This window comes from Monopterus albus, unplaced genomic scaffold (assembly GCF_001952655.1).
Source record: "Monopterus albus unplaced genomic scaffold, M_albus_1.0 scaffold335.1, whole genome shotgun sequence".
NCBI lineage: Eukaryota > Metazoa > Chordata > Actinopteri > Synbranchiformes > Synbranchidae > Monopterus > Monopterus albus.
In genome coordinates this window covers 629,261-642,738 of record NW_018128215.1, presented here as the reverse complement: position 1 = coordinate 642,738, position 13,478 = coordinate 629,261, and the positions used below count along the sequence as shown (strand labels likewise).

The 13,478-nt window shown below is 40.7% G+C and overlaps 1 protein-coding gene across 3 annotated transcripts in view; it reads right to left on the bottom strand.

Moving 5' to 3' along the window:
- The window catches only part of cadm3 (cell adhesion molecule 3), an 84,049-nt gene that overhangs the window by 24,951 nt on the left and 45,620 nt on the right, over nt 1-13,478 (bottom strand). For all 3 annotated transcript variants that reach the window (XM_020624701.1, XM_020624703.1, XM_020624702.1), the window contains exon 4: nt 5,068-5,220. In XM_020624701.1, the coding sequence (XP_020480357.1) occupies nt 5,068-5,220 (153 nt within the window). The remainder of the gene's footprint in view (nt 1-5,067; nt 5,221-13,478) is intronic.

Below are 13,478 nucleotides of genomic sequence, written 5' to 3'. Positions count from 1 at the left end.
TGTCATGTGTTTAACTTAACTCTAACTTAAGCACAGAGGTGGCAGGTCAGAAACCACTCAATCCTTTCTGTAAACCCTGTTTGTAGAGGCTATGGAAGCCACTAAAAAAGATGTCTCCTTGGCGACAGGGGTACCGCATCAAAAATGCTTTTAAGTAATAGCAAACATCACTTTTGTTGTTTTTTTTTAGGATTGTTAGACAGTACAGAGCTAGAGCTGCAGTGATTAGTTGATTAATTGAATATTAATGTGCAACTACTGCACATTAATGCAACAAACATTCTCCACTTGCAGTTTCTCAAAAGTGAGGATTATATGGCTTTAAAATTCTTCTGTGATAATAAACTAAATATTTTTGGGTTTTGAAGTAAAATAAATAATTTCAAAATTTCAGACAGCAGCTGGACAATTTTTTGTAAGGTAACATCTGTCAGGAGCTCTCCATGAGTTAATGACACTGAAAAAATTTCAAAAAGTGGACTGTCTTGCTTCCGGGGCCTTTCTGTGTGGAGACTGCATGTTCTCCCTGTACCTGCATGGGTTCTCTCTTGCTACTCCAGCTTCCTCCCACAGTCCAAAGACATGCAGCTTACGTTGACTGGCGACTCTAAATTTCCCCTAGGAGTGAGTGTGAGTGTGTGTGGTGTCTGTCTACATGGCAGCCCTGTGACAGACTGGTGACCTGTCCAGGGTGGACCCCACCTCTCGCCCCATTGTCAGCTGGGATTGGCTCCAGCACCCCCCACGACCCTGTTCAGGAATGAACGTTATACATAATGGACGGATGGGCTGTCTTGCTCATACCCGTTCCACTTGTACAAAATATTACAAATATACTAAAGCCTTTTCATTGCTAAACAAGTAGTCTGCCTGTTTTATTTATATTTATCAACACTATCAATTGTGATTTATTGCAATAGATCCCATTTGATTGCAAAATGTCATTAGTGATTTCTATTTCAGAGGGAAATTCCATGAAAACATACAGCAGACTCTTGCTGTGCCTAATTTCATTCTTTATTAATTCACTGAAAAAAGGTCAGACTCTGTGCATATCAGTCTTATGGGTTACAGTACAGAACATTTGTAGTGAAGTCCCAAATGACAGGACGGCTGCCTACTGAGAAGAACATGGAAATGCAATTAATCCACTGGAAAAAATCATAATGCACTATCCCTTTAAAATTAGCAGCATGGGTTCTGCATTGCTTCTGACAGCCTTGGCATTTCTACAATTCAGCTCTCTCTGTTAGTAATAGTATTGTATGACTCTTCATTCTCAGTACTTCAGGTCAGTTTGAAATGTCAAGTAAATTACATTGTGCAGATATCATTAAATATGACTCCCAGAATTCATTAGCTAAAAGCCGAGATAGGAGCAAGAATGAGTCGTGTCTTTTAGGGGCACGCCGGTGCCTTGGCAGAATGTTTGGAGGACAAACTAACAGGGACGTGAACCAAGGGTCAGATTCAAACACCAGGATGCCTGGAGCCAAACCAGAATTTCATGACTCATCTTCCTTTCCCAGAGGTGTTCCTAAAGGTTCAGGTAGATTTGGTAAAAATAAGAAAAATCTTTGCTTAATTGCTCAGTGAAAACAAGGAATCTACACGTGCTTCCTGCCAAATGCTGCAGTATATCCACTTTGCTTTTGCCATCATGGTTGAAGATAAGAGAGGAGAAAACTAAACTTTTCTTGCCGTACTCCATCTGGAGCTGTTGTGGGCGGCACTTTTCTCCAAGTGTTGGCAGAGTTTACTGTCATTCTGTGCCTGAAAACAATGAACATTCGGTTGGCCATCTACCGCATATACTGTACTGTCGTTTGTGCATTAAGGGAGGAAAGATGGTGTGATGGACAGAGACAGAGAGGGAGAGAGAGATCTCAAAGAGCAGAAGCAGTTAGTGTTAGAGATTGACAGGGGGCCAAGACATGAAGTGATGCCAGGAAAGTAACTGATTTTCATTAAAATTGACAAGATTTTTGAGCAGTTACTGCAAACTTTAAAAATGTGACATTTGTCAGGCCAAAAGCGTCTGTACCATTCCAAAATATGACACGTATTCAGTGAGTGAGGAGTCACAGTCACAAGCGAGATAGATATCATGTTGATGCTGTTGTATCAGATTACATAACGCTGCAAGTCGTTCCTGGTATTATGTCCACTGCCGCAGATGGACAAATGGACAGATATGGAAATACCGATATAAAGTGCGGTGAACTAACCAAGGTATAGATCAAAAAATAAAAATGTGGTCAATTTTTAATGTAGCAGTATTTGATGTAGTGCACTGTGTGCGGAAGCTCTCTGGCAGTAAAGCAACATTGAATAATAATGAGGGGATAATACTACACATTCAGAATTGGCTGGAGAAGCCCTGTCGTGACCCTTTCCTGTACAAGGAAAGGAAAAGAGAATAAAGCCATTATAAATTATTCTCTGCTTAGCTCAGGAGCAGAGAGGCATGCCGCACATTTTACACTGAGAGACACATGACCGTTTAATACTGACCACAGTCAGCAGTGCTCATGTGTGTTTGTATATACATGTCTGTCAAAACCCTGCACATATCGAAACAAGGATAAAAACACACACACAAATGCTGCTCTGCCAAAACTTTGTATCTTTGGCTAATTTTGTCACAGGGGTCCATGCGTTTTAGACATTTTACCATCCATTTTTAATGGCTTGGCTCGCTCTCAGAGGCCATGAAATATTTATTGAACGCAGAATACAGTGTCACGGCCATCAATTACAGCGGATAAAATATGACTGAATCACAATCACTGCAAATTTGGAAGAAATGCGGAGGAGCAATTTTCATGTTAATTTCAATTTAAAGAGCTAAAGTACTGTAGACCCGCTTTCACCCCTGCGTGCACAATCCCCTCAGACATTACACAGACACACAAGCATCACATTAACATTTACAGCATGCTGCTCATGCTGTTGTCCAGAGCAACTGCATTCATTTCTTTTCAACTTTGCAGCAAATCACTTGAGCAAATGTCCACAAGTAAGTTATTTAAGGATGCTTTCAAAGCTTCTGACTGACAAATGCCAAATCTGGAGAACAGAGCTGTAGCCGTTCGGCTACAGAACAGGCGTTCTAAACATAAGTTGCCATGCCCCAGCCTGAACATCTTACATTTGATCACATCCTCTTCCCACTAAGTGCTTTTTCCAAGAGAATTGCGCAGAAACCCATTGCATCTTGGTTTCATCCAAGAATTAGCTGGCAAACTGTGATGTACTGAATTAGACAAACTGAGTAAAAGTAGCAAAAACGAGTGGGAAAACCCTCCTCAACATCACAAATAAGCTCCAGGCAGAACACATGTAAAATTAGTAATGTAAAAAAAACATTTTTTGAATAAATATGATGCTTTATTGGTCAGCACAAAGAAAAACTTAATTTCATTACACAGCAATTTAAAAGTGCCACTGGATGCACTGAAAAGTTGGCCATAAATCTACCCACCGGAGCCTCACATCTGACCAGCTGTCTCTGCCATGCATACAGCAAATCTCCATTGTGGTTCCATAGCCATTAGTTGGTGCATTACAGTACTGGCAAGTGCACTGCTATATTCTCATCTTCAAGTGAAACCATGAAATACAGCCAGAATTAGCTGACACTGAGGAACAATAACAACTCGACTAACAAAAATCAATAGTCGAAAGACGATTTGTGGAGGTCCAAAGCAGATTAGCCCGATAGCCAGTCAATAAACAGGCCCACTCCCCGCTGACGGGATGACCACAATTTATTGCAGACTGCAGGGAAGCATCACACATGGGTAATAACATCCCATAGAAGATGAGTGGAGCTGGTTTATTTCCACACAAGCATTATCTGAGGTCACAGCCTTACAGAAGTGTTAACACTGTAAGCAAGGGTCTGCATCAAACTGAATTAAGGCATCACAAGGAAGGCTATGGCTCCAAAACACGATAAACCACTGCACGGTTACATTTCTGGATCATTTTGTTAAAGGTTTATTTTTAAATGAATCTGAGACGCTGCAGATTACCTGAATAACATTTTTATTTTTTGATCTTGATTATTCCAATTCAGGATCAATTTTTCATCAATTAGAAGCTCAGGACCTAACAAAAAGACACAGTCGAGTTATGGAAATTGTAAGATCCAGTGTTTTTACAGCTCATGTAAGGGTCTAAAAGGGAGGATATCTCTTTACTATACTGATTGCAGACATTCTTTTAAATCAATCTTTTAAAAAGTCCCCTAACTTTGAAACTTTATGGAAGTGCAACACTTAAGAAGCAGCACTTTGTTTCATGCCGACAAGCAGCGTTTCTTTGCAAGTCACACTTAAAATGGCGAAGCACAAGGTCAGCCTTTATTCAGCTTTGCAGGGTAGGCCAAGCGAACACAATGCCACAGCACTCTGTCAAGGAGAATTTGAACCACTTTTTCACAATTTTAAAGCTAAACTTTCTGTGTAGTCTGAAACAGAATGGTAGAAAAAGTAGACAACTTTATGAAATTGCTCAACAACACGTCCACTGAAGAGCAAATAAGAAAAGTTTCAAAACAGAAAAACTGCAGTCAAGCTGATTCATACAGCTGCCAATCAGTCTCACAGGAGAAATACCTGAGCCTGAGCAGAAGGAAGAATATCAGCGAGACTAAAGAAAAGCCTCGATAAAGAAAGGCAAATCTGAAGAAACCCTCACAGAGAGGATCCTCCTTCAAGAACAAACAGGGGACAGTAAAGGGAGTTTTACGAATATATAATTAAAAAATGAGCAAAAACAGATGTGTTTATTTCTACTTTTGTCTTGTTATTCAGGAAAAAAAAAGTTTTTTCCTCCGAATCCTGAAAACCTGTTTAACAAGACTGTTAGAGACACACATAACTTCCACTTTCATTTTTTCCTGCAGCACCAAAAAAGCCAATATAAAAATAAACTGGTTACAAACAGCCCAGTCTGTTCTGGAAAAGTTGCAAACTCTATTTCTGAAAACATCAAGATGACTGATTTTCCCCAGTATTCACAGTCAGCGATGGTGTTACTGTGCATGCTTGTGTGACCCACCTAACACAGTGACGGTGGCTCGGGCGGTGCGGACCGGCATGGTGAAGATGGAGCAGGTGTACTCGCCCTCATCGGACAGCTGCACGTCGGAGATGGTGATGGAGAGCTCAGTGGGCGTCGAGTGATGCAGCTGGATGCGGTTATCTCTGAGCGCTGAAGGAGGAGGAAGATACCAATAATTAGAATATTAGTATATAATTGATCAGCTTCATGGATCAGCTTTTGGATTGTTTTTTATTTGTTTACTTTAATTGTTAGGATTTTTTGTATTTTAACTTTTATAATTTGAATATTATTTTTGTACTTGTAAGTGTAAGAGATGTCTAATTGTTTTGTTAAGTTTGCTCTGCGCTGCTGGTTTTAATAAAAAAAATGAAAAGCATGGAAGAGGGAGAGACACTACTTGTTAGAAGAAGGGAGGAGGGCAGGGTGACGAGGAGGCAGGAGAAAAGAAAGTGAGGAAAAAGAAAAAAAGGAGGAGGACAAAGGGAAAAGAAGAAGTTAAAATAAGAGGGAGAGGAGAGGGTGAAAAGAACAGGAAGGACTGAAAGGAGGAGACCAGAGGAGGTAGAGAGGGTGAAAGGGTGAGAGAAGAAAAAAGCACATAGGGAAAGCAGAGGAATAGGGAGATAGGAGGAGAGGGAAAGAAAGAAGCAAAAAGTGGGGGAAAAGGAGGAAAAAGGCAAGAAATAAAACGGCACAAATTGGAGAGAGTATGAAAAGAAGGAATGAAAAGAAAAGGAGAAGTAGTGGGGATGGTTTGAGAAAAATAAGGGAGAGAGGAAGCACGTGAAGGAAGGTGAGCAAGGATGGGGAGGACAGAGTAAGAGGGCAAGTGAAGAATAAGACGGGCGTGCGAAATTTAAATCATGGGAAAGCAAAAGTAAAAAGAAAAGAAGAAGGGAGGAACAGAGGTGTTTAGACAGAAATGATGTATGACAGAAGGAGAGAGGGGGAGGAGTGAAGAAGATGGGGTGAGAGACAAGGAAAAAATAGCCAGGATGTAAGCATGAGCGAGGCAAAGAAAGACAAAGAGGGGAGTAAAGAGAGGAGATGCAAATTGAGAATGAGAGATGAGAGAAAGTGAAAAAACTGTGAAAAATAAAACAGCGGAAGCATAAATAGCAAGGAAAATATGGGCGAGACAGTGAGGGATGGGTGGGGGAGGGTGAGGATGAAGAGGAGGGTGGCAGGGGGAAACATAAGAGAGACATAAATGGCTTTGTCATCAATGAGAAATCCAGCCATGAAAGAGGGAGAGAGCGCGCAAGCGACCGAGATAGATGATGATGATGAAATGCTATGAAATAACTGCTCGTCTCTGTGACAGCATTGACCTCTACTGTGTTTGTGCACCGTGATTGCTGTCTGTCTCCCTGCCTTCCTATCTGCCTGTCTATCTAGATGTCTATCCATATCTCTGGCTCAACAAAGGCTTTTCAACTTTGTTCTCATGGCGCCATCGTGCAGACGCGGCTCTCCATAAACAATGACCAAACGTTTAACATATCATTTTTAACTTATTAACTAAATGGGGATGAAAGGAGTTAGTTAAACTGCATTTCAACAAGGAGTCTGAGATCAAGGTCTCTCAATTACATAAAAGCATATACAGCAGCATCTGTTAAAACAGCCACAAGGATTATTAGCAGCATTAACAAGTACAATTTGAAATTTCTTAAGGAAATTAGAGTTTCTAGCATCACCACTTCAGAGTTGGTATGAGGTCATGATCTCTGAACTCAGCTGAAGATGTTAAACACTTTGGCAACTATGAAATTAGCTGCACAGTTTCCATTCGAAGGCAACCACATCTCTTCGGTTGCACCGAGATGATCAAGTTGTTTAGAAATGAAGTTGATTGCTTACTGTTACCTCAGACATGCCTACTACAGTTACAGCGCATGTGCCAGTTGTGGCTGTAGCTACAGCTAACAACTCACTTCTGCATCACTGCAGCAAAGTGACAAACCAACAAGCCATTTTATTCTGGAAATCGTTACATGGGAGGACTGTCTGGGCTGATCCAAATATGTGTGTGTGTGTGTGTGCAGTTTAATAGTGTGCTATAGTTTCCTTTTGTTTTAGTACTTTGCTGTGGATTTGCATCACATCTGTGTCTATGTGTCCTTTCTGTCTCACTAAACTCTCCTTGTTTTTCCATCTGTTTGTTCACCTGCCTGTCTCAGCTGCACCCACACATGCATATGTTTGTACTTCTGTCTGTGTGAGGACACTTATTAACATAATGCATTCCCTAGTCCCTTACGTTAACCTTAACTATGACAACCAAATGCCCAGTTTCATCAACATTACCCCCTAAAACCAGGTTTTAACCCTCAAACAGCCTTTTGCAGCTATGTCAAAAATGAGGACCTGCTAAAATGACTTCACCCCCAAACTATAAAATGCAGGCAGGTCCTCACAAAGATAGCCATACAAGTACACACACCTCTGTTTCTCTTGGTATTTTTCAAATATTCCATCCCACCATACTTTATCTTCATGCCTTATCACTAAGCAAGGTCACAGCATTTGTCTTCATGAGCTACCCACTGAGTGTGGGTGTGTGAGGCAAATGGTGGGTCACTCACACACATACACACACTTATCCATGTCCTCTGGACCCTCCACTCAGCTATCAGTCTCCTTAATTCTCTTCCCTTCATCTCCCCTCTTTTTTTTCCCTGTCTCTGGTTCTTCTTCACCTTTTTCTCTAACATCTCATCCATCTCTAATCTTTTCTGACTCCAGGCCTTTCTCTCTCCTTTTCTGTTCTCTCTTTTTTCAATATAAATGATCCATATTGCTTGAAAGTACAGGTGTGATGGATTTTCAAAAACTATATGATATCTAGTTACGGGGGCGCATCGATCGGGAGGCCGCTGAAAATTGTACATGTGCCTTATGCTGTTTAGGCTGTGATGTGGGCAACATAAATAGTCTGCCAATAGGTCACACTCTGCTGTTTGGCTTTTGTTTCTTTGGTGAAAGGCTGTAATCAATTTCTTATTATTGAGATAAACTGAATTAATGGGTGAGGTGTATGTGGAAGGGCAGAGGAAAATGGTTGTGAAGTAGAAGTCCTAGCTCAATTTTCATATTTTTCATGTTAGGTGTCTGACATTTGGAGCATGTCAGAAGCTTGGATGGACATGAAAGCTTACAGTTCACTTCTGACATACACTGACTTTTTTTATGTTTGTGTCTCTTTCTCTTATTCCCGTGACTGCAAAGTAAAAAATATTAACTCTATCGCCATTTTCAAAATGAAAAAATCTGGCACAAATAATGATTTCCTCATTAAATCAGCAGCACAAAAGGTGGAACGACTGTATAAATAAATACCCAGTGATGGCCCCGTGGTTCTGGAATTAAGATGGTGACCATGTTTTGAGCTCTGTTGCATCTCTCTCACTCATTTCCTGTCATCTCGCTGCGCTATCTATTTAATAAAGGCATACAATGTGTCAAAAATGAAAAAAGGTCAAAATGTCAGGATCTTTATGACAGTACAAGCACATAGAAACTCAAAAGAAAGAAGTTAAGACTCCCAAACTACACTTTGATAAAAAACATCCAGTCAGCGAGCTTAAATTTCTGAACATTTTGCAGCACGTTTTAAAAACATCTGACACAAGGCATGAGGCTTGTAAATACTAGAGTATGCTGTTGTTAAAGATTAACTATACTAACTCATCGCACAATTTTCACAGAGAATGATTGAAATAAATGACCCATGAATGTCACAATTATGTGAAGAAAACTAAAAATGAAACTCATCCAATTCAAGATTATAAAGAGGGTCTACTGGACCCCATCCAGACTCCACAAAGTGGGTCTGGCTGAGGATACTGGATGCTGGCAGTGTAGGGAGGCCGGGCCAATCTGACGCATATGCTGTGGAGCTGCCCATGATGATAAGTGCTCTGGTCAAATATCCACAACCACATCCAGATAATTCCAGGTCAGAATATCCCTTTCATTCCTGGCTTAAATGTATTAGACAGCCCTGCAGCTATGGATAATTTATCAGCTGCTCAGACAGGTTGGGTCCAGACTGCCCTTATGTTAGGACAGAAAATTAATGTCACGAATTGGACGTCTCCCTCTGCACCTCCAATGACACTATGGTTCACTGAGTTGGGTAAATTAGCAGCTATGCAAAAGCTGTTTTACAGATCGCTCAGCAGGGAGAAGTACCGCCTCAAGACATGGGGGAACTATGGTGTCTTTCTGGATGGAGTTCGCTGACCATGAGCTATAAAGACACTCACAAACGCACTATACCAGCTTCAGTTTTTGACAGTGACAGCCACAAGCTAAAGAGAAGTCCTAGTTGTTCTCCCTTTATTATGATTTTAATTTTTTATTATGAATTTATATTATCACTATGTGCTATCTTATTGAGGGGTTTCTTATTTTTGTCTTTGCTCTATGTAGAGTTTTATGCTAAGCGCTGCTATTTTCTGAATTTAATCAAAATCAATAAGAGCATAAATGTTAAAAAGAAAAACAAGCTTAAATTTCTGATCTTCAGGCTAAAGATGATGCATTTATATGAAAATAACAAAGAAACAACAGTTTAAATAATTTCTCCCTCAGATTCTAGTCCAGTTTGGATGCATCCGCTAACTATTGTGCAGTGATTTGTATCCACTTGTAAAAACAGGACATTCTGTATTTGCAACAGCCATTTTGTGCCTCTTACTTTCTTCTCTGAAGCAACTCCAGCTGAGGCTCATGGGTGTGGAGGTATTGAAAGCCATCTGCTAATGAGGCAGAAAAAATGGGATTTTTCAGAAATAAACCTGAAATAATTCAAGTGTTTTCAAAACAGTGCCTTACTGTAAAGCTGTCTGTTTTACAACAGCCATATGTCCCAGATCATTTGGAGTTGTCTAGCAGACAATTTGCATAATCTAAGGTGCAACTCATTCATGATTGCTATGGAAACAGATACTCTGTAGCTACACTTGCTTTAACATGAAGTGCGGTCTTATCTTTATTCTGATTCTGTGCTTCTCAGTGGTGTATATTAGCAGGCCAAAAACAGAACATTCATTCTCTTGTTTCACAAACTTCATGGAAAACAAGCCAATAGAAAAAAAAATGCATTATGACCTATTAAATTTCATGTTCCAGAGACGCATGCTGCTCCAGCAAAAGTGGAGCTGGCATGTAAAGACGTTATGTACAGCACATACAGTACAGTACAATATGTGTGTGTGTGTGTGAGTTTGTTGATCACAGGACCTGCTCGTCAGAGTACTGTTTTCGTTGCTGTGTAAATGTGGCTCCATGTCTCCGTTGCTTGTGTGTGTGGTTTTGGCCAAGCAAAGTTTCTTCAGTCAAACTCGAGATTTGATACTCCCTAAAGGTCCAGCTGTTGATCTGGTCACAGCAGCTTCTCCTTCTTCCACCTCCTTTCTGACTTTTTCATGCCCCTTTCAACTTCAAACATTCAGGAAGAGGGGAAATTCTTTCACAACACCTACTGACGCACATACATATATTCCTTTTTCATCAGCCTCCTGCCTCCTTATGGCCTTCCAACCAAGCTTCTACTCTGCTGAGAACTCTCTCAAATTCAAATTTGCTTCATTGGCACAACAGGGGAGAAACCTGTGTTGCTGAAGCAAAGTACATCAGTTATAGTCCAATATTTTTAATATTTCTCTTTCTAATATCTCCGTCTCAGCTTCTCCATCTCTTCATCTTTTTCTTTGGCTCAGCTGAATCTGCCTTTCACCTCTCTCTTACTTCTGTTCCTGTCCTCTTCCTATCCATTTGACTTCCTTCTTCCCTGCCTTGCACTTATCTTTTTTTCTTATTTTAACCCATCCCTCTTTCTCTGTCACTCATTGCTCTCTGTCTCCCATTTTGTTTTGCATTTTAGGCATTTAGCTGACGCACTCATCCAAAGAGACCGCCTCACTTCTTCCCTCTTTCTCTCTCTTTCTCTCCCTCACACGTCGCCTCCGTCCCCCATCTGGTTCAGAATTTTCTCTCCTGCTCCCTAATTATCTGTCCTTTCTGACAGCTGATCTGGGTTCGGTGACCACAGACTTTCCTTGATCATAACATCCCCACTGATCTGAGCGCATCAATCGATCCTGGTGCAGCAACTATGAAACGCTTGTTTAACACACACCTATGTCTGTTTTATCTGCCCTTATCTTCCCCCTTGAACCACTACCTTCACACAGAATTAAATAATAATGAGTGTGCTTACATTTACATGAGGTTCCTGGTTAATAAGCAGGCATTTGAAGTATCCCCTTTTTGTGTTTCTGCATCATCATATACTGATTTCACAAACCCAGATAATCCTTGTTTGGGAAACCCAAATATGCCAGGTGGTGCACTCCACAAGAAACCTGGATACATGAGGAATGGGAGAATAGTGACCTCCTCAAATCTGTAGTGGACGAGTTAGCTACAGCGTCGATTTCCCAGCACGTACAGTGGAACAAGTCAGATCATTATATCTTGTATATGGGGATATGCATAACCAGGTTTCTCTGTGTTTCATATAACCACCAAATATGATCAAAACCTGGATACTTCATGTAAACGCACTCACTCATTATGGGGCAGAAACAAAAATGTATGCAAAGTCAGTGGAAGGAGGCAAATGGAGTGAGATGAACCATGCTGTGCCCAGGGTGTTGCAAACTAAAGCAGGGAGGCATTAGTTCCAGTTGAAACTCGAGAAACGTTCCCAACGGTGCATCAGCTTCAAGCAACATGCCAGTGAAATCCTGCCATGTTGTATTTACAGCAGCGAAAACCGTCCTGTGGGGATCTCTGACCGATGACACATCCTAAGAGTGAGATTTCCCAGAGAAGAGGCTGCTCATGCAGGCTGCTCAGCCTGGTGCAAAAGGATTAGAAAGAAAACACAACAGAGAAAAATGTATGATGCTGGAGCATCGCTCGATTTCTTATCTTTTCTCACCTTTATCGAAAAAAAGAAGTCAAGGAAGAAATTATCATAATGACTGTCACTATATCAGCCCGCTGCTTTCAGCTGGTTTTGCCTGCATGCCATCACATTAACTTCCCTGCTCATTTTAAGCTGTTTGATTTAAGTGACTTTCATTGCCTCTATGTTGTGTGTGCAGCTCTTTTCATTATTTTATTTTTATAAAAGCCAAATGTCCTCATGTGGCCCACGCTCCTATGTGCAAGAATCTAGTTGAAAGGAAAACTTAGACATTTTAGGAAATATGCTTATTTGCTGTCTCAACAAGGGTTAGATGTGGAAATCAATACCTCTCCTGTCTGCCTGTTATAACTGAAGCTGGAGCCAGGAGACGGTTGGATTTGCTTATTTGTTACCATGGCTCTGTCCACAAGGTGATAACTAGGGCTTTTAAGGGCATCTTCACACAACTGAAACAACCAAACCAAGACCCTTTCCTGGAGGTGTTCTTGGTATGCTTCCAAATGAACTCCAGAGGAGTTTGTTTGTAGTGTGAATATGATGCAACCTCGATCTGGACCAAATGCAAAGGGTGCAATGGATGTTTGAGCTAAGCAGTTCAGCGGTTATATGCCTTCAATAACCGGTCAAATTCACAGAAATGGGACTTCTGGTCACTGACCTTAACCTTTGACCACCAAATCTAATCAGTTCATCACTGAGTCTAAGTGGATGTTTGTACCAAATTTGAAGAAATTCCTTCAAGGTGTTCCCGACATATTGTGTTCATAAGAAAGGCCGGATGTACACATGTACAGATGGAGAGACAATCCAAAAACATAATGCCTTCAGCCGCAGCTATTGTGAGCGTGTACAGTAGGCACAAAAATCTACCAAACACCACTGCAGTCTATTTATTTATAATTCCATGAATCAGTGTTTTTGTACAACCCAAAAAGCCCATAAGTGCCAAAATGCTGATTAACTGAATTAAAAATAAAGAGGATTGCATTAGAGTCTGCCTCCTCCTTCATCCAAAAAAAAAAACGATGTAAAGCCTTATCAAACAAACTAAAGTACTCATGTCTCCATGTCTGTACTGTTGAACAGTTTGGTTTATTGGTTTTTATTTTTACCTCAGTGGGTGAATCACACAGGGGATGTTTTTAATATATTTACTTCATTAACCTCAAAATAAATTGGATTTTTAACTCAGATTTTTCCCTGTGTGGGCCTCTTTCTTCTTGCACTTGTCTTCCACTGCATGTGATTATTTTAAAGTTCAGATGACACAGAGAGAAAACTGAGAAAAAAAAAATCATTCAAGTGCAAGATTTCAAAAGTCTCTCGTGCTGTTATGTGCCATTCGCACCTGTCAGTGAGCGAATGAGAAAGAGGCGGACCCAGGTAGCCGACTTCGATGCAAGCAGTGATTTATTATGTACAGTGATGATGAGAGTAACAATACACAGAGGGAAATAGT